The sequence below is a fragment of the Typopeltis vanoorti genome, chromosome 16 (assembly GCF_054136105.1).
Source record: "Typopeltis vanoorti isolate ZY-2024b chromosome 16, IOZ_Tvanoo_1.0, whole genome shotgun sequence".
Lineage (NCBI taxonomy): Eukaryota > Metazoa > Arthropoda > Arachnida > Uropygi > Thelyphonidae > Typopeltis > Typopeltis vanoorti.
In genome coordinates, this window is record NC_143564.1 from 95,627,360 (window position 1) to 95,650,209 (window position 22,850).

General features: G+C 33.8%; 1 protein-coding gene across 2 annotated transcripts in view; it reads left to right on the forward strand.

The window, feature by feature from the left end:
• The first annotated feature begins 15,833 nt into the window (after positions 1–15,833).
• Pde8 (phosphodiesterase 8) overlaps positions 15,834–22,850 on the forward strand; it is a 464,293-nt gene continuing 457,276 nt past the window's right edge. For both annotated transcript variants that reach the window (XM_090406572.1, XM_090406573.1), the window contains exon 1: positions 15,834–16,754. In XM_090406572.1, coding sequence (XP_090262698.1) covers positions 16,494–16,754 — 261 coding nt within the window. In that variant the 5' untranslated portion in view covers positions 15,834–16,493. The remainder of the gene's footprint in view (positions 16,755–22,850) is intronic.

Here is a 22,850-nt window from a genome sequence, read left to right on the forward strand (position 1 = left end):
ACTACTTAATGGGGAATTACTACTTATTAAGGGAAACTATGGCTCTTCACTGCTTTCGGGTTCTCACTATCAGGAGAGAGTAAATCTTACTCTCCTCTGATAGTGTGAACGATACCATTTCCTTTTGAAATTCTTCAATTTGCATAAAAGTTCGCCTAAACATGTATTTTCCATTAACTGAAATTGTGACTTGCCGAACGTGCCTTACAAATACATTCGTTCACACGTTTCATTCAAAACGCATTTTGTTTTATGAAAGTTGATAATAAATCTCAATAAAAGCAAAAAATTTATATCACGATCTAACGAAAGTGTCTACAGAATATTGAACAGTATTCATTTTAAAGCGTTCAATTTCTGCCACGTCGAGAAAGAAAATAACAAAAATAAATTCCTCAAAATGTGCACAACAAGCATTAAAAAGGGTATTTCAAGAATTATGATGAAAGTGCTTTACGAATGTGTTCGCCTATTCATTTGAAATTTTCATTTCCCTAAAGCAGGAAAAAAAAGTAGCAGCCATAACGCTAATAATAACTGAACCATTTTCTTTTTATTACCATGAAATTGCCTCCATAACACAGTTGAGTTTTTATATTTATTTAAGGATTTTGCATCAAGTAAATATTTGGGTCTCCTTTCGTTCTGTTCACAAATTAGCATCTTTATACGCTTTCAGAAAGCTCATTTTCTTTCTCTTTCCTATCCCAAGTGCACTCTTGTAGTCTGTTGTATTACTAACAGATAAATCAGTATTCGTATGCTTAAAAGAGCACCAAGGTTATATTAAATTCCTCAAGTCTGATAAATCTGGTTTTGTTAGTCAAGCCATTTCTTTCAGATCATTGGGAAAGTCAGTGTTACATGAAAGTCATTTAATAATAGGAAAATTGTATAAAATTGTGAAGTTCTTATTCATCAACCAGTATTTGCTGGCAGAAGCTACTAGCAATCACTATTACGAATAAAAACGATACAGTATATACAGCAATTGATAGCGAGGCGAACTATCAAAATCTAGAGCAATATAACACAGTTGAGTTTTATTTTACTAAAGTTACACCAATTCAGAGCTTTGGTGTGAACACTGTTAATTTGTTACGTTAAAGATTTAAGCATTAACCTCGAAACAGACAGTAATATTTCTGCATCAAGGCAGAAAGATTTCGGTTAAAAACACTGTGAAATACAGGGCGTCTGGCGACCCTAGATACTAAGGTGGTTAAACAAATGTTTACTAAATCTCGTAATACACCCTCTGTCCAAAAAGAAACCGAACTTTACGAAAATAGAAGAAACTAGTGGTGCCACCTGATGTATCTTTTTGTTGTTGAAAGCCGTAACCTTTATTAGTGTCGTATCAACTGTTTATGACATTTGTTTCATTAGAAGCCGAGTTATAGTGCCAAGAGTGAAAGTGTGTTTTGACGAACGGTCGGTCGTCACGATATTCATGTCCTACGCGACGCATTCTCGCTATCAATCGCTTCAAAACTTCGAGATAAAACTCATCATTGACTGTTTGGCCAGGCGGAACGAATTCTTTGTGGATAATGCCCTTGGAATCGTAGAATCAAATCAGAATTGTCTTTACTTTTGACTTCTCCAAGCGACTTTTTTTTTTCCGGATGCCCCTCTTCTGGTGGTCTCCAATCAACACTCTGGCGCGTTGTTTCGGGCCAGAGTGCTGATTGGACTCAAAATACCAGATTCCTTTTAAACGATCAGTAACGATCGTTTGAAGGAAGTTTGAGTCCTTACGAGCGGTTTTAATGGGGTCCTTGCAGTGTTCAATTCGATACATTTTTTGGTCGTGGGTTAACTTGTTGGGGAACAAATCGCGAATTCAATTTACGAAGGCCCAAACTCTCGGTTAAAATGTTGTGCACAGTTGATTTTGGAATCCCCGGTCTTCAATCAATTTTAAGGACGATTTCGGGTTTTCTTTGATGAAATCACGCACTTTTTGAATGTTAATTTCGCTCAGTCCAGTTTTTGGACGGCCTGGCTTTTCGTCGTCCTTAGGGGTCTCACTACCACTTTGAAATCGCTTAAACCACTCGTAAACTTGAGTACGGGATAAGCATACATCACCGTATGCTTTTTGAAGCATTTGATGCGTTTCGGTAAAACGTTTACCAAGTTTAACACAAACGTCAATCCCAGCTTTCTGTTTGAAACTCATTTTCCGACCGTTCGTCCAAACAAACTGTCACTCTTGGCACTATAACTCGGCTTCTAATGAAATAAATGTCATAAACAGTTGATACAACACTAATGAAGATTGCCGCTTTCGACAACAAAAAGATACAAGAGGTGGCGCCACTAGTCTTCAATTTCCGAAAGTTCGGTTTCTTTTTGGACAGAAGATGTACAACATAATAGCATGAAAAAATCTTTTCCAATTAAATTTTATATTAATAAGGCAAAAAAGTCATAACTTCTACTGTGCATCACGATTAGAATGAGACCTCTTTTACTTTAATTAAACCCATTAAAATAAATGAGCGATATATTTTGGAATGCTAGATGGCGCATGCTGTCTATAACAACCAGTGTCAAGGAGACATGAGAACATTTAAAATAATGTTTCTCTGTAATTATTTCCTCATACTACTTTCGTAGATGTGCATCAGCCATTATATTTCAAAAATATACCATGCTCATTTCTTTGAGTAATTTAATTACAAGATTTAATGGGTTTAATTCGGGAAAATTATGTTAAATCTCATTTCACCGAAGCTGCATAGATGTATACGAACAATTTGTCACTTCTTTCAGAAAAAAGTGCGCATCTGAAACAAGGAAATTAGCTCAGATTTCTATCCAAGTTATTAAGTTTTACGATGAGTTGGTGTGAATTTTTATTTTACTATAAACATATAATTTCAGAGATCCATTTACTAAATTACTTTTGACAAGCTGCTCAGAAAGAATGTGCTGCATCAAGTTATAATGAAAACAAAACTGCGAACATTCATTTTAATAATTATTTATACTAAGCTTTTTAGACTACTGTCACAAATAGAAAAGGAATAAAAAGAGGAATAAATTAAGGCAATTTACAATATTAATTGAAATTACAATTTTTACTATATTAGTGTAACATTAATTAATAATTAACGTGGAAATTTTAAATTTCACGAAAGTTGAACTTTAAGAATATTTTCAGAAATTGTACAGAGTTAAAGTGACGCTTGAAACCGATTATTATTATTTATTTTCCCCTTAGGAATATATAATTAAGCCACAAATATTCATAAAATATGTACGTGTTATTTATTATTAATTATTTTATATAAAATTGAAACTTTTCTTTAGGAATATGTAAAGTCACAGACCAGAAAAATAGAAGTTTAGAATTATGAAAATATCCTTTAAACCAAAATGACACTTTAAAGAAAAAATTCTGACGCCTGTTCTTAATTGGTGGTTGTTTCTCACAAAACAAAATTACTTCTTTCATTTGTTTTTCAGAAACCAGTGGCGTCAAGGAAAAAAATCCGTAGAAACTCAATAGTAATATTTTGAGTCCCCTACAAACACTATTGAGGGAGATACATGATTTTTATGTTGTCACATATTCAGGAAAACATTTTAAAAAATGTGTAGGTTGGGGAATATATTTAAAATTATATGTGAAACATATTAGACCTTCTGTAGCTCAGTCCAAAATTTTTCGACTTTTTAGTGAGTCATTTAGCCGGTATCATACGGAAAATTGTATTGCCTAACGAAAAGTTGGGTTTTTCATCCCACAAGACAGAGAATCCGGTCAGAGAATACACGCATTTATACAAATAGGAAGCTCTGCAGAAGGATTAATCCCTCCCGCGCCCACAAACACACATCAGAGCACTAACTAGGTTTATCTGAAGCCAGCTACTTGGTCTTGACATGCCACTGATCCCTACCACATAGGATTCTACTTATAAACATATTTCCACATTATGTACAAAGCGAGTCGTTGTCGTTCACCTAAGCTTAGAAATAATTATACTTCAATTGTAGTTAATGAAACGTTTAATCCGAAACTAATCTTATTTCAAAAAGTGATTTAACATTATTAAGTCTAAGCTCAGGAAGAGAAGAAAACTTTTGGGTTTTTATTTCTATCAAAATAAAATAAAAGTTGCACTCTAAGAAGCATAACACATCTTTCCCTCACACATCAAGTACAAGAAGCCTATTTCCCTGCCATTTCTTTATTCGTAATTTATTTATTTATTTATTTTTTCATGGAAAGCAAAGATGTGAATCTAATGGTTACAAACAAATTTATTACAGTAATATTTATTATTTTTATTATTACATATTATCCAACTTTTGAGGTCTTGCCTATCCTACGTCTATCAGCACCGTCACTCATGGAAATATGTATTTATATTGATGGAATATATAATAGATAGACATTTGTAGTTTTCATCCTATTCAATAAAAGCAATTTGTTGATAATAAAATATGAAAACACATAAACATAGACTAACGCCTGACTGTAGTTTTAAAAATGTTTCTCTCTAAAGCGTTACTTTCCATTTGTTTAAAATTGTTCTTATGTAACTCTTTCCTCCACTTCCTTTTCTTATTCTTTCACCCTCCGTCCCCAAAGTATTAATATATTAAACTGTTTAAATGCGTTTTGAGAAATGCAGTTAGTTTATTATTCAGCTTATTAAACTAAAATATTTTTGTACATAATTACATATAATACATACATATATAATTGAACAAACTTTCATTTCGTAATACTACGAATAAAAGGAACGGATCTCTAAAAAAATCGACACCATATAGCAAAGGTTATTGATTGATAATGTCAACAATTATGTGAAAATTTTCCAGCTATTCATTAGTAATAATATCGGATTGCAGATTTAACAGCTTATTTAACTGTGCATGAAATCTGACGTATTATTTGCACCAAAACTGTGACCGTGATTGCAACATGCAAAATGAACGTTATTAATTAATTATTGCACATCGAATATCTTGCATAATATTTTATTTAAAATACTTGTTTATTTTCATGTTGACAGATACAAATATACAATTGTTATTATTATTATTTTGGCGCCATACACGAGAGGTTGGTTGATCGATCAACCTATAATACATTAATACCGTGTATGGGTAGTGGGTTGGAAAATGGGAAATTTGCTCACATTTGATTTAAAAGTTTGTATTCCTTGGAAAATACATCAGGGGGGAGACTGTTCCACAGCAGCAGTAGTAGGGATGAAGGAGGAAAAAAATAATTTTTTTAGTAATTGAAGGAAAGACAATTTCTGTACCCAAAGAAATAATGGATTTGGTTCAAATAAAGTATGTGCATTTATTCACTTTAATTCCTAATTTAAAAGTTCTGGATAGAAAACTAGGTCTTAGTAAATACGCAGTCATTTGTTTTTTAAACATATGCAATATTTGTTTTTTAAGAAAACAAATATTGCATATGTTGAAAAAAAAAAAAATTTTCAGTTATTTGTAAAAGTTGATTTTTCTAAATTCTAAGACGTAGTTTTCTCATCATATGATCGTGACAGCTGTATCCAAGAGTTTTTTTCTTTCTTTCTCTCTCTCTCCTCAACAGTGTCACCAAAATAGTTTATTTCTTGTTTTGCAATAAACGGCCCTACTTCTGAAGCGAAATGTTTTTTTCTACATTTGATTTGAAAGATAAATCGTTTCCTGAAAATTCTGGTTATCTTTCACTGGTCCCGAAATATCACACTGTTTTTATCCGTTCCTGTGCGCAATCTCTTGTTGCTTCAACGACTTGCATGCTGTTGATAAAAATAAACTTGCGATCGCGTGACATCAACAACATTGCTCTGTAGATACTGACTTGTTGAATGAAATACTATGTGAATCCGTAATATCTGATTATTTCTCTCTCTCTCTCTCTCTCTCTCACACGAGAGAGAGGTGGAGGAACTGGTCGCTTATTTATACCTGAATGTCATTTTTAAATGGACAGGGCCTAAATCTCAAAGTTCCAAATTTGCAGCACTTAATTTGGAACCACTTCCTATACGAAGAACAACTGTACAGTAGCACTTACCGTTTATCAACCAACTACTCAAGTGTTGCTTGAACAGACACTGGAATTGATCTATCGTCCTACTAGCGTGAATGAAATGAGCGAGGACTAAAAGCGTGCGCCATTTATAGACCTGCAAGAAAAATTATTGAAGAGAACTGTTATATTACGTTATCTTCATTTTTTTTTTTTTTTCACTTTTTCTGAAAGGGCTATATTTAAGTTTAAGCCACAGCCATAAGAAAGAGATCTTCTTCGAGTTATTATATTATCTATATGTAGCTTCCGAAAATAAGAGCGCGCGCGCACACACACACACGCACGCAGAGAGAGACAGAGAGAGAGAGAGAGTTGCAATTTTTTGTAGTACCAGGAATCCACAAAGAAAGATATTCTCAAAGCGCTTTTAGGTTTTATTTCATTTAACTCAGTCGAAGAATTCTTGTAATAAGTTTGGTGATATAACAAGAAACCACGAAAGGACTTTCTTGTTCTCAGTTGGAAGATTTCTAGGCGGCCAGTGCTGTTCAGATTTTTATTTATTATTATTATTTTTTTTTTTCATATTCGCGACAATAGTTTCTGGCATAAGATGTATTCATTCCATGTAATCAAATATCAAATCGCTAAAAATTTTTCACTCGGTTATATTATAAATTAAAGATACCAAGACATTATATACTTGGTTTAATCCATTAGCCAAGTGTAAGCAAACAAAATTTGCCCCTGAAATATCTTTCAGGACTGAAAGATACTTCAAGCGCAAACTTTATTTGCTTACACTTGGATTAAACCAACCAAGTATATAATTTCGTGGTATCTTTAATTTACAAATATCAAATTATTATTCTGATTATTTATTATTATATTTTATATCGGTGCAATTTTTATATGAATGAATATCGAAGATAGTAATTATTATGCAGTTCCTATATTTGATATTTATCCATAGCAGTAAAATTCAAATTATATTTATAATTTAATTTTTTAATAATAAAATTAAATTCCTTAATATAATTAAGAAATATTTTTAATATAATTTATTAAGGAATATTTTAAACTTTTTTACGTAGAATTTTGATTTTTTTAATATATATATATATATATATATATATATATATATATATATATATAATACTTAGGAATAATTTTAACACCGTTAAAATTGTAATAAATATGTTAAAAACCGAATCGGTCTCCACGTTCCTCATCCACGAACGTCAAGATCGACTACCAACCTATTTTTTAATTGTAAAGCTAGAGTGCGCTGCTTGCCTTCTTTCAGGAAATCCTTATTTAAAAATATTTTTTCCATCGATCTTCTCACAGAAAAACACGATACTACTCTCGAATCTCGTGGATAAGCAGTTAAAATCATAAAATGCTTCTTTAACTGCAAAATATTCAGAATTTGCCCCAGAGTATGCTGTTAATATGTCTTGTTGAAAGAAAGAAGGACAAGTAAAAGATTCCACACTAAATGCAAGTCTCTCCAAACACAGTCTTTATTTTTGAAGTCTCTAACGAAAGTGACCCAGCTTAAACACATGATCCTGGATTTAGAGAAATTATTCCATTCTAGGCAATCCGCTATCTCTTATTAATAATTCTCGTCATCTTTTTCTGATTTACTAATTGTTTTTCTATGTTGGAATGATCATAGCCCTAGTTGTAATAACAATAATAGTTGCATCCGCCGTAATTTCAGAAAGTACACATCAAGTACCAATTCACAGCAAACCTTTCGCTTTTATCCCACATGCAGCTAGTTACATAGTTACAGAATAAGTATTTCTCCCAAAAGATATATTTTTCACATTAAATTAATTAATTAAAACTTATACGCAAAAACCAAGAAGGACACTGTGGGTTTCGTTCTCTTGTTTGATGGGTCACTCTAAGCAACATTCGCAGAAGTGTATGGTCAAGTCAGTAGCGTAGTAAACAGCTATATTCTAATTGTGTCTAATTAGAATATAGCTAATAACCCCTCCTTTAAAAAGAAAATCCATACTATCCTTATGCTATTGATGATGACCTATAATTTACAGTTTGACATATTGGGCTATTAAATTTTATTACTTTATTCACCCTCATGCCTGTGTCCGCATGCTGATATATCCAATATTGCCAACAAATTCTTCCTTTTCTGCTTTGTAGTATAATTTTGATGTTGTGGCGCCATTTGTTCCTAAAATAGAACGAAAAGGTTCGAACCTCAAACCTGAAAACGTCACGAGTTTATATCAGCAGAAGTAAGTTAGCTGTTCTTATATGTTGGTGCAGAGACCACCTGAAAATTTGGGGGTTTTCATCTCGCCAAACCAAACAGGCGTAATAACTAGTGAACGCATACAATTAACAGACACCGGCCTTATAGCCTTAGTTGTCTAATTGCAATTCCATACAACACCATTCAACCCAATTCTTCTTCTTTCTTTATTGTCTCAGCTGTTGTTTTTAAGAACTTGAGTTCTTCTCAAAATCCGAAGGTACTTTATATCCAATATTCAAGTTTCTTCTTCTCCGCTCAGTCACAGCACTTATTGTGTATGATTGCTACGTTGAAAGTTTTAAAATTTTAAAATCAGATTTATGAATGGAGGGAGTGGTATATGACACCTTGCTCTTGCTTCGATTAAATGTGACACACCGCACTTCTAAAGTTTTTCTGTGATGTGGAGAGAGTTTGCATCTTCATTATTTTCGAAAGGAATACACAGTGATTCCAATATGAAACAATGTTCCCGAAGAAGGCATTCTAAGTACGATGCTAGGAGTTTTTACTAAACCTTTCTTCGACATGTTTCCGGCGAGTTATTTAATATCTGAAAATGGCAAGCCAGTTTTTTCTCCCAGATTCGGGTTTTTCGTTCCGTAAACTCAAGAAAATCGACCGCAGAAACCACACTATTTCATACATTAATATTCTGCGTTAGGGTTAGGGACCATCCAGTGGCGTAGCTAGAGCTTTTGACACCCGAGGCGGTTCCTGAGTTTGTGGCCCCTCTCAATACACACCAAAAATACTACAGAAAATCAAAAGGACGTATAGGGAAATAAATTAAAACACTATGCTTATTTTAGTTATAAGTATAGTTGTTAAAATCTAATTATTAATTAATAGAAATTACTAAGTTAATATAAATAAAAGAATCGTCGAAAAATAAAATTGTATCTCTCGTGAAAAGTGCCGCCCGGGTGGACCGCTCCCTCCGCTCTCCCCTAGCTACGCCACTGGGACCATCAGATGGTGGCATCTGTTTCTCTCTCTTCACTGTATGTAATTTATAATTAGTGAGTCTTGGGCCGGCTATCTCTGATTGGCTATAGGTGGAGATTGAATTCCCCTCAGTCTACAAAAGTTACATCGGCCTCCTCTGCTCCCTATAGGGAATAAAAAGAATTAGCAATTTATTTTTTATTTAATTATTTTGTTTCATAGTGTGCTTTAAAACACAGAATACTCATAATTCTGCAAAGTCCCCCTAGTACAAAATCTTATCTAAGAAAATATGTCAAAATTTACTTCCACAAATTATTGTCAATTTATTACAGATATACTGTAAATTATGTTGCTAAAATCTGCTTCCAATCTTTATACTTGAGATGATGTATTTATGGAGTATGGCATTATGCCTGAGTGCATCCTATAGGAAAAGGAAGCCATGTTTTAGCATCATTATATCACGTACTTCCAACCAACTTCATGTTTGTTGATTGCCATGGTTGAAGTGCAGCTATTTACGTCATATTCTGCTATGACTTGAATTACTATAGGCTCTTTGAAACTCCGGATCGCTTCCGTATTGGACTGCCATAATTTCTGTATCGTATTCCAAGAGAACAATACCCTTGGTTCTCTGGCAAAATTCTCTTTCTCTGTATCTATCTAAACTCCTATTTCTGGTGCTATATATTCAATGCCCTCAAAAAAAGTCTTAAACAAAGATCATTTTCGTTATCATTTTTTCAGATACCGGTTATACCTATTCAAATTGTTAAAACGATCACACTAATGGATCTTAACTAAATAAGGCAGTCAGATTTCTATATATGCAGTCTATATATTTGTTAAATATGTGTATTTATGAACTGTTGTGTCCGATTCATGAATACCCATGAAAACCAGATCAAAAGACATCGATCAGATCAATGTCTTATGATCTGATCTTTAATGAAGATTAATTAGTACTAAATTCCTCTAATCGAAAACCGGTTTTGAAATGAAATCTCTTTCTGAGGAAAACTAATGTAAATGAAATCATTTGGCCGTCAAGGTGTATAAATAAGTCCTCTAATATTCTACAAAGGGAATAGCTGGTGTTCTTTAGTCTTAACATTTTTGGAAATGAGTAGAGTCTCTCTTTGATCCCAACTATCGATGAGATTGCGTGCATTTCCATAGTGTTAATAATAACGATGCGCCTAATTCTAACTAGTACTTACCTGCATGTACTCATGCACATATTATATGTTGATTTTTCTGAGTGACGGATCTAATACCCTTGATATTTTATATTTTTATACAGGAGAAGAAACCTGACGTTTTTGGACTTGATAAGTTGCTCTGGAACTATGAATGTTCCTTTAGAACTCGTGGTCATTTTGCAATCTGATAATGTTTTACGTTGTAGACTTGGGCATATACTTCGGGCATCTTCCATCATGCTAACATATTATATTCGGGTAAGGGGCCACCTCGTGGCCTCTTACCCGAATATAATATGTTATTATCTGAAATAGTGTGAGCTCTACAGGTGATTTGTTTGATTTAAAATTTGGGAATTAGAACACGAGTTTATAGGAGGACAAAACTACTTGCTCTCGCAGCAGAAATCGACCAAGCTGAAGAAAGGGTTAGAAAAAAGATCCCTAATCAGAGATTAAAATCAAACTTATGATGGTCTTTCCCCATGAATGCAAATCACATTTCTACATGTTCACGCAGGACTTTTTTAAATAATGTTTTACATTTATAAAATTCATTTTCATACTTAAAAATACTTACATGTTTAAACCGTTTCCATTGATAGCTTACCATTTCCATTGATAGCTTAGTTGGCAAAGCAGTGGATTGTATAAGTAGCTAACCATAGTAATCCATAGGTCGCTGGTTCGACTTCAGCTCGACAGATTTTTTGCTAGCCTGGTTGGTCGAGTGATTAGTGTATCTTCTCTCCACCCAAAAGGCTGTGGGTTCGAATCCTGCCATGGGCATGGATATTGGTGATTGTCTGTGAAAACACTAGTGTTGGTGGTGGGCAGTAGATGGTGTTGGTGTGGAATATGATGGTAGTTGCGATTCGTTGTGGCTGGTGGATTGAATGGTAAAGACGGAGAGTTGTAGAGTAGGTGTCCACTCTCAATGAGTCTTTGGACTTCCTGGAGGTGTCATGTAATAATAATAAATACTTATTAGAGTAAGTGCTACTGAATAGGGTAGCATGCAAAAATATTTAGAGACAAGAGTGTTAAGGCCTATGTAGCTCAGTGGAAATGGTGCGTGCGTCCTCTGCGCTTGGCCGCTCGAAGTTAAACCTAGGTTCAAATCTAGTCGCCGACTGGACGAACTTTTTCTAAATCTATCTTCGACCGGTTCCCCAGTTAGTCGATCTCGGGTACAGACAAGAGGGTTTTTCCTCCCGGAAACTTGGGTTTTTCGTCCCATAAACTCAAGAAAATCGCCCGTAGCACTCACATTATTTCGGACAATAACATATCCCCTAAGGATTAGGCACCGAGAAATGGTAACACTTGTTTGCTGGTCTCTTCATCAATAGCCACCTATAATTAGTGATAGACATGGGTCGGCTATCTCTAATTGGCTGCCAATGGAGATTGAACTGCCCACTCAGTTTCCAAAAGCTAGATAGGATATAAAGGCCTCCCCTACTCACTATTAGGGAATAAAAGGCGTTAGCTGATTTTTAAAATTTTTTTTGGTTCCAGTGTTAGAAGAATATTGTTCTATAGGAATTCCATGAATTTGAGGATATTCCCAAAACTTGATAGTCACTGTCATTTTCGACGAACTCTTTTCAAACGACACTGTGTCCTACTCAGATGGGACACATTTGTGCAATTTATGATGGCATTGCCCATGAAAGGAATTCATCCAAGAAAGGCAACTTTTTTGTTTTTACTGCCTTCACTTACCTTATGATATCTCTCTGATATTAGCTGTAGATGTAGTCATCGATGACGAAGCGTAAATATCTTAATGGAGGAGAACATATTGGATTGTTGAATCGAAGAAACACCATCATTCTCTGGTTGGAGCCTTCATAGTTTAGTGGGTGTAGACGAAGCCCTTTGGTCTGAAAGAGCTGGGTTTGATTCTCATCTATGGAAATTTCGACTAAAGATGAGTTAGCCAGTTTCATATGGTGGAGGGCATTTTCTACTTGAAACTCAGGTTTTTGATCCATCAAAACAAACAAATCGGCCCTTGACCACACATAACAGATACAGAACACTTAATGGAATGACAACTAATCAGGAGGAGTAGTTATGTTTCCATTTTCGAGTAGGAAAATAATGTATCACCATATTATTACAATAGCCCGCACTGGCCTCTATCTAGGTAGTAGTAATTTCTGATTAATACGCATCTTGTATCTAATGCCAATACTACAACCTAGGATAGTCCCCTATAACAACAGTAACCCTTGGATAACCTTTGCTTTGTGGTAATCGATTCGCAACTGTGTGGTATCATTTTACTCTTAAAACCTGTTAACTAGAGTACTCTGTAAACATGTTATAGTATTGGCAGTTTCCTGAGTACTGGCACCTTTAATTCGGTGCCCAACAATTATGCTTTTTGAAGCAATCAGATCATGTTCTTTGCGCATATCGATAAGCAGCTTTGAATGAATAGTAGAATATGTCGCACAATTTTGATATCTTATATACAGGCTTTCAGTATTACACTAGATCCACCTAACGGCGTGGAATAGCCGATTGTGAAATAACGAAGGTAGCTATAATATTTTGACTGGATTGCGTATTTGGCTTCAAGTAATTTGTTTCAGTATTGCAACAATACTCAGTTACTGTATATTATGTAGTATACCACAAGACTTGTAATTCAGTGTTCTCGCTGTCAACATCAGCGATGGATTGGTCTAGTGGCGAAGGTTGAAATAAGAATAATAGTAACACTGACAACTAATTAGGGGTAGAAGTTATATTTGCATGTTCAAGTAGGGAAATAATGTATCACCATATTATTACAATACTCTGAATGGGAGATAATTATACACGTTAAGTAAAATTTCTTGTTAAGTATTAATTTACTCTGGTTGAGAAATTTTAGCAAGATTTTTATTAGAGTATTTTAATAACAATGACATTTCTGTTGTAGTGTTGATAATCCACTTGACTAGCTTTAAAAATCGCCTAAGACTTCTCTCGTGAAGTTTTATTTGCATGTATTTTTATTTTATTCTGTTTATTTATTTTTCATTGGGACACGATCACCAATTTATAAATTTCGTAGTCTCTTTCCGATGGTTTCGTTTTTTGCACCATATTTTATTAGCAAGTTTCACTGAAACTTATATAAGAATGAATGGAAAAATAGCTTATGTAGCCCAAAGAACTTACATGATGCTGCGGCTCAATAAAAGACTGTTATAGGGTCGATTCTAGTCACCAAATAGGGAAAAATATTTTAAGTTGCTTTCAGCCGATTCGAGTTAGTCGATATCTGGGAAAGGCAAATAGGGTTCCCCTCAAGGAATAAACTCAGGTTTTTAATCCTGCAGCTCTGTAAAATTAACCGTGGTACACGAAACCACGGTTAATTTTATTCAAATAAGTGCCGTAGTTAGGATTTTAGCACCCTAGGCGAATTCTTATAGTGGGCCGTTTATAGACTGCACGTTTCGATAACTGGTAAATTGCGTTGCCAATAACATCACATTCTGACACCGGCACCCTTGCCAAAGTATTCAAATGCCTCTGGTAAACATCACTATTTATTTAGTTCAAGATGGATGTAATCAACTTCTGGATGATAAGAGATGGCAACAAATCTGCTGTCTTTCAAAAAGTTAAACATGACTTTTCTAAGTGTATTATAAGTCTTTCATTTAAAGAAGCAGAACTTAAATAAAAAAATATAAATATATCCACTAATACATTTTATTTAGCAAAAGAAATAGGAGGAACTCCTTTAGTTTTAAATAGCATAAAGTACATATCAACAATTTCAAGAATTTAGGTTGAGAATATGGCAAATCATCAACTTCTGTAATCTCGTATCCGTAAACACTAATAAAATATCCAAAGGCATCTTATTCCCTGAAACAGTCTTCTATGGTCTATTTTCCTATGGGAGAAAAAAAAAACCCTCTACATGCCTGCGCCTAAGAGTAATTAATCTTAGGCGCAGGTTTATTCCGATTTATTAATCTTAATAAATCGGAAAATCCACTGAAAAATTATAAGAAAGTGTTCTTTTAGTCGGCAAGTAAATTCGAACTTAATTCTGTGGAAGAGTTAAGAAACCATGCTGAATATTTTTAAAATGAATTGTTTTTATTTATTTTATTTTTTTAAGATTTATCGTTTAGTGAGAACTGGTAGCGCTTTTCTTTCTGTCTTGAATTGATATCGTATTAATTTGGAATTGCCATTCATTTTATGCTACCTTAGTTCATACCGTATACAAATCAGAAAAGGAACATCAAAAACATTTTTTAAAAATTAAATTAAATATATCAATTGGCAATTACACATGTCCCATATGGTTAAAGTTTTTGCAGCGATAATCTTGTGACAGTGCTAGTTATCTATTTTCAGATGACGAGCTCATGTTTTGTGAATTCTTCGCAATATTTCCAAATATTTAGTGATGAAAAATAAAATTTTCAGGTATTTATGAAATAGATAATGACTAAACCGACATTTGCAATGGAGTATCGTATAGGCAGTTACTTTTGACTTCAGTGCTTTCCATTAGTCGAATATTATTATTATTATTATAAAAACCTCCATGGAGTCAAAGACTCATCGTGGGAGGTCCACTGTTATACACACAGTTTATCATACTCTTCCTTAAATATATTCACTGTCTCTGCACACACCACACTCTCAGGCAAAGCATTCCAATCACTCACCACTCTCCATGCAAAAAACCTGCTCCTCACTCCCTTGCTCAAACCCTCCTTATGCAGCTTCCAGGAATGACCTCTTGTTCTCTGCTATTCTCACCCATTCTGTGCAAAACCTCCCCGACATTAATCTGGTAATAACCTCTTAACAGCTTATATGTCTCAATCATATACCCCCTCTTCCTCCTCCTATCCACCAATTTCTGCAAATTGCATTTTGTCAATCTGTCTTCATACTCTACATTCCAGAGACCAGAAACCACCTTAGTCAATCGCCTCTGAACTTTTTTTCAACGCAATTACGAGTATAATTCTAATTCAGAAAGCTTTTCTTTATTATTTATCGTGATTATTTTTAAATTCAAAGTTTAAAGTCAAGACTTTAAACTTCATAAATTCATGATATGGACTGATCTGTATATTTTCGCTATCTTGCTTAATTGAATTTAGCTGCATATTCTCGTATTTAGCTACTATTATATCTGTTATCAAATTAAATTGAAATATAACATAACACCTTTCCCAAATTCTATCTACTATTATTATTTATGTATTTTTTTGTCAGCGAGGTTTTTTACAACTAGGTGGCGCTCCATTGATAACAGTGAGTTGCCGTCTGCATCGAATCAACTGATATTCTACCGTGATCGACAAGTGTACGGTTTGTTTGTTAATGTGCGCGCTCTTGTCGCGCTTCCAGTAGCCGCTAGTGGTTTTATTCGTTTTCTTTTTTGTTGGGATAATGCAGTGGGTCAGAATCATTAAAATAATGCTACTGTATTTACACTGTGGACCGTGTTTTTGGTAATTAAAATTTATGCATAGTATTGCTTTGAGTAAGGCATGCAAATTAGCTCGGAGTTAGTGAATGTTACTAACAGTCGCGCGTGAAAGCGTGTTGTTCATCTGTAAGTTCTGCTTCGCGCCTAATGTAGGGCGCTGGGTAGTTACGCACAATGTAATTCTTAAGTGATACGAAGAGTGCATATCAAATTCAGCGTAATAGGTTTTCCAATCGCTGTCCCTGTTTACTAATCAGAATGTGTTTATTGACAATAGAACAAAAATTAAGAACTAAAAGACAGTTTTTGATATTTTGGAGAAAAATTGTTTTTAACAGATGAATAAATATTGCCTCATTATATTATATAAAAAAATACAAGTTATTTGAAATATCGTGAATGCTTGACTTTCATTACAATTTGTTTACACTGCCAACAGATTTTCGTTGGATTGCATATGGATTTTAGTTCATTTTTAAACTATTTTATTAACACAGTTTAACAAATTGTATATTGCACATAATACCACTTCATAAAATACAAGTTGCGATGGGCTGTACTCCAAGCGTTCATGTGAACCAAACTGGTGTTGTGTATTGCCGAGGTTCAGATGATTCGCCATCCTCTTCCTCGTGCTGTGCTACGGCAACAGGTAACCAATTAGGTGGCATCCAAGGTCACTTCAGGACAGCAGGGTCCGATGAAGGAGGGGGAGGAGAAGAAAGTGGTAATGTCTTAAAGCTTGTACAAAATTCATCAGATGAAACAGCAGTAGACAATGCGTTATCGGATACCGGCTTTTTAAAACAGGTAAGTAATTGTCTGACATTTTAAAGCATTTGTATTGAAAGCATTACTACTACAATTAAAAATATCATTCTATTTGTAGAAAGTAAATCTGACGCCTACATCCATCTCTTCTTTCCCGGTTAACACATTAATATTATTAATAGCTAATACGTTAATGTAGAGCTAAGGATGAATGTAACTGGCTTGGAAAAGATGGGAAGTAGGGTCGCTCTTGAGTACACAAATTAGGCATGAATTAATTCATAATGATAAGGTAATAAGTATGATATTCTAGTATGCTGTTTTCTTTTAAAAGTCAGTTTTATACTCATATCTTATATAGCAGTCGTTTATAAACTGGGAAATCTGACTGAAGGAAAGGAAAACTGCATAAAATTAAAAAAGTAAGGTATTATGAAAGTACAGTTTTTTGTCTGTTTTGTTTTTGATGTATAATGATCAACTACAATTATGGTATATATTAGTGTACCTTAACACTTTTCATGTGTCCGCTATGGTTGCATGTATTTTTTTTTTCCTTTCAAATTACCAGCCGGATTAAAAAAAAAAAAAAAAGTTTTGGAGAAGGGACTAATATGATTCCGATTAATCAGTGACGTCACTGCATCTGTAAGTTAAGTGTCAAGATTCTGTTATGAAATAAGGTGGAAAAATATAAAAAATATTTTTTTTTTCTGTATACACCATACCAGTTTAAGGAGAAATAAAAAAACGCGTCACAAAAGTATTATAACCTTATAATCTTAATGTGGTGGTGACGCCACCGAAAAAAAAAAACATAGTCTAAACAAGTTTATTTATGCAGCTTTCAATGTCCAAAGAAAAAAATGAATTGAATTTATCTCCCAATGAAATTATAAACACGATTTAAATGCACGTTACGAGAGAGAAGGTGGGGGGGGGGAGTAACTTCAGAAGAATCTGCGTAGTAATACATATCACCAACACTAAAACAGTGTGTGAACCATTAAACTGAAGCGTCATTTCCTTATTTTAATTAAAACTAGAGACAAGCGAGGTATCCCAACGGTCAGTTTATAATACATTCCTGTTTTATTGAGATATTTGTTATGGTTTTAACTGGAACGCCGGGAAATGGAAATACGCAGCTTTCAGTTATTACTATATTATACGCTTCAACTTGTTTAGAATGCTAACTGAGATTCTAAACTCAAATTGGCATGCCCCCCCCCCTTTTAATAATGTAAGTAAAGTTAACTATTTTAGTCAGTTTAACTTTAGGAATGACTGTCATATTAATGGATTGACATGGATGAATTTTGGGTGTGCTGGTAGAGTGGACAGTGGTGTAACTCCCCCTACCACGAATCCCCTCAAATGTGTGTGCTCCAAGAATTTTATGAACTCAGTGAAAGCGCTTAAAGGCTCTACAATAACTGTATTTAAAGTGCCCATAGAAAGGTTATTCCGTCAGGGTTGACGAATAATCGTTGCCATTACTAAAGGGTGGGGGGGGGGGGGTTTGAAGCACAAAAAAAAATGCATAAAAGAGATTTTAAGTAGTCACAATCGTGTAGATTGTGACTACGAACTTAAGAGAGGAGATTTTTCTGTGTAAAACTTTGGTTTGTCCTTACTTGGATACTGATAGCTTTTCGGTTTCAAAGTGATGAGGAAATGGTGGCGACAGTACAGAGCAGTGTCACATAAAATAGTGGTATTGTGTAACACCTTTAACAAAATGCGAGGGAGTGTGACTGAGTTTGTTGGTATTTTCATCGCGGCGTACAACATGTACGGTGTCATATAACCATTCCATTTTTGTTTGGACATTTGGTAGTAGTACGGAGATTGGGAGGGGGGGGAGTAAAGCAAAATAGGAGTCGTGCAGAGATGCCATTAAATAGATCTCAGAATGAGGTGTTACAAAATTATCTTCCATTTATTGAAATAATATGTTCCCTGGGCAATGCGTTTGTGGGAGGATATGTTTATTTTGTGATTAGGTATATATTTGAAACACCTCAAAATGCTCTCTGTGAACAGTAGTTAAAATGCATTCATAAAGTTATGAAGATAACATAATGCATTTGCGTCATTGTTTTCATTATAAGGAAGTTACTCATTTTAAGGACGTCATTGCATGTTAATCATTTCTTTTTTTTGGGGGGGGGGGATGTGAATCACGAAAACATGACTGTTTTGTATTGGGGGATATTATATGTGGGATGAGGTCACCTCAGGGAAAAAAGTGCTTTCTCAAGGAATGTTTGAATGTTTTTCACATTAGAAAACAGTTGGCTCATTTTAAGAAAATAGTTAAAATAATTACGAACACATCTAATCACTGATGATTTGATTTCGGAATACAGTGGTGCAGATATATTGTGTATAATTATTGAAGTTGCAGAAATTCGAAATTAATTTATCTGTACATTTTATTTGGAAAATCCTTTTTCCTTCATTAGGAAAGTAGTGACAAGGGAAGGGCAAATATGACACTTGGAATATTTGCGACAGAAACGAGGGAATTCATTAACGATGCACTCCTTTTTGACAAATATATACTCTTATATTTCTCATTAATTCATTTAGCTTGGCTGTTTTTTTTTTTTTTTTAATCAAGTTCTCATATAAGACCAGCGGAGAGAGGAAGTGGTTACCCCTCTGTTGAAAGTCTTGGTTAGGCTACATTCTGACCTGCACAGATTTAGCCAAGTTTCATGTGGGGTAAGAGAGCGCTCGTATGTAGATAAACGAAGGTAATATTGCGACGGTGGAATGCCGTTATGAGAAGAGACTGAAGGATTGATACCGCCTGGTGAATAAAGAAGAGGTGGTGATAACATGATAGGGACATGCAAATTACTGAAAGGAGCTTGCGAGATAGAAAATCGGATACTTTTTCCGTGAAAGGAGGATAAGAATAGCTGCCATTCTTTTAAGTTGTTGTAAGCAATTTTTACACGAAGAGCGGAATGCAATTTCGGAAGAGATAGTGAGTTGATCAGAGAGTTTGAGATAAGGTTTGATATGACATATGCTCTTTTAGAATTACTTCAGTATTTTCAGTTAACATTTCTTTAATTTCCGGCGGTGTGTATACATACACATAATTCATAACTATATATACTGTATATGTAATAGCAATACTAACTCAGTTAACAGATTAAAAAATAAAAGTAAAAACTCATGAATTCCAATTTAAAAATTCTTCCTTAGTTTGAAACCGAGCTTTTTTTTTTTTTTTTTTTTTTTTTTATTATTTTTTTTTTTTACATAGGGTACTTCTTTTAAGTCCTTCAATAGCCATTTTCAGAAAATTAGATCCAAATGCCCGCGCCGATATTATTAACATTGTCGCTCTTATTTAGAAGAATGCTCTGAAGATCCTGCGTGCAGTGTGAGATATATATATATATTCTTATTATAGAAATTTATCTAAATAGGTGAACATAGATGTTAATTATACAGGTGTAAAATGGGATATTATTTAAGCATTTGCACCATCAAATTTCCCTTGTGTTTTAAGTGTTACATACTGCCATTCGTCGATATCAGTACAACATTTGAAAAAAAAAAAAAAATTGGAAAGAGAATATTTTTGTGTTTTAGAAGCGGTGGAAGTTAATTGCATTCTTTGATAGCACAAGTACGTTTTTTCACTATCTTCAGGTATTTGACCTTTGGAGAATATAATAACTAGTATAATTCTATTATTGGTTCATACAAATAATTTACATTACCAAAATGATAATTTATGCAACTGCCATCCATAAAACAGTAATATTAATTTTGATAAAAGGATGCATCTAGAGCTAGACAGTAGGCAACTGCATTAAAGCTACTATTTTCGGTGGCCAATCTTTTACCCACGTGAGAAACTGATCACCTTTAATATTTCATTGGTGCTATGAATTGAAGAAAGCTGAGGTGAAGCTCAGCTTTCTTCAGTTATTCCAGTATGTTTTCTTGGCTGTCTTGATTATTAAATGAAACAGCACAGCTGAATATGATGTTTAGAACAAGGCAAAGAGGTTCTCTTTTCAGAACTTTTCATTTTGAGGCAAAACCTAATATACATTTATTTAGTTATTCAAAATATCTTTTTCTTATATATTTCATTATGATCTATGTAATATTTTCTGAGGACACGAGTAGCTTTTGACTACTCAGCACTGATCAGATCATCTCGCCTCACATGATGTGGTATTTTGGATTTTTTTAAAAATTCTGTGTGCATATATTTGCAGCTTTATCACATTATGAACTTTTTCTGGGCAAATAGAACTATTGTAGAGAATGCAGTGAAGAATTACTGAGTTTAAAGTTATAGTACAATAAGCATGTTAATTGTGTAGTTTAAGGTATTCCCCCCCCCCCACAATAATAATGTATTTTGAGACTTACTGATGCATTTATGGACTATGCTGACCTTGAAAATCTGTGGCATTAATTAATGGAAAGAAAGAAAGTGATAAAAGAGGACTTTTTTAAATAAGTTTTATGGTTATGAATTATTTTTTAAGCAGACATATAGTTTTTAAAATTATTATTATTATTATTATTCCTGATACCTCCAAGGAGTCCGAAGACTCATCGCGGGAGGACACCTTACCTCTACTACGAATCAACGCCATCTACCACCCACCTCCAACACCACCACAACTAGTAATTTTTGTCTGTAAATTGCGTGTGTTCTGAAGGGACGATTTGTACGTATGCGGGATGAAAAACCCGAGTTTCCGGGAGAAAAAACCCTGCTACCTCCGTATGAGATCGGCTAACTCACCATTATGAGAATTTTTTTTAATCTTTTCTGCCATTATTCTGTTTTCTATACTTTTCTTAATTTGTATGCTTTTAAGCAACAATGGTCATAAATATTTAAAGATAATGATGCCTTGAAGTACAGCATCTTTGCAAACCCAAGAGCATTAATGAAAGTCTAGTCTAATCTTTAATATCCTTTCATTTTAGTGATTAGGGTAACTTACCTCTTTTTGGCTTAACTTGCTTTTATTTTATTTTATATTTTTCAAAACAGTCATATGAGTGGTGGTATTCAGATTTTAGCTAAAAAGATAATACTTAAAAATAATATTCCAAAGCAAAATTGTTATAAAGCCAAACTTCCAATTGAAAATTTGTTTAATATTTTTTTACAGATATTTACTATTTACAAGCAGTCAGCACATTTTCAATCCTTAATCATCTTATGTACATCCCATATCACATCTTTTTTTTTATTAGCAAAAAAAAAAATACATTATTTTAAAATAGATTTTTACTCGTTTTTTTTTTTGAGTGATGTGAATCCAATATTAAGAAGAACTAATGAACACCAAAAACATGGTTGCTGTACATTGAAGTGGTGTACACCATTAAAAAAAAAAAAAAAAAGCCAACAAAAAAAAGCACCTAAATGACATCTGTTAGTGTGTGTCTGTGTTCAGGACCCAGATAGATATTTTTGTTCTTTAAGAAATATAATTAAAAAAATTCTTAGAACAGGTTATGTCAGATAGGCTGTATTTCATGTATTATAGAAAATTTGCTACTTTGGACCACAGTATATACATTATTCTGAAAATCCAAATCTACTTGTTATTTTAGTCTTGTTGTTGTTATTCATTGAGGCAAAGAAAATTTTTGGTTCCCTAAGAGTCCTTTTGTATTTCCAAATCATGTTTTGGTTGCAAAAGTCTTAGTGCATTATTCCTCCCCCCCCAACAAAAAAAATCATATTTTATAAATCTCTAGCTGTGATGCAACACATTTATGTCACAAAAATTTGTAATAATTGAGACACATTACAAAGTGAAGAGATGACAGAAATTAGCTTGCAATTCAAGGCAAAGAGCTGAAGCTAAACAGATACACTTAGCATATATGGACTAGACAGTAATACAAAACCTTATCAATAGTAAATGGTATGTACCAAACAGTTACTTTTTTCCTTTCACGTTATCCTTGACCAAAGTGCTATAGGTATCACTTTTTTTTTTCTTTTCACAGAATTACCTTAAAATTTGGAAAGAAATAATGCATTCACACCATCAAAGCCACTGCAACCAAACTTCTCATAAATTCCATGGGAAGAGCTGATAGGTTTCTTTGGAAAGTTTTATATAA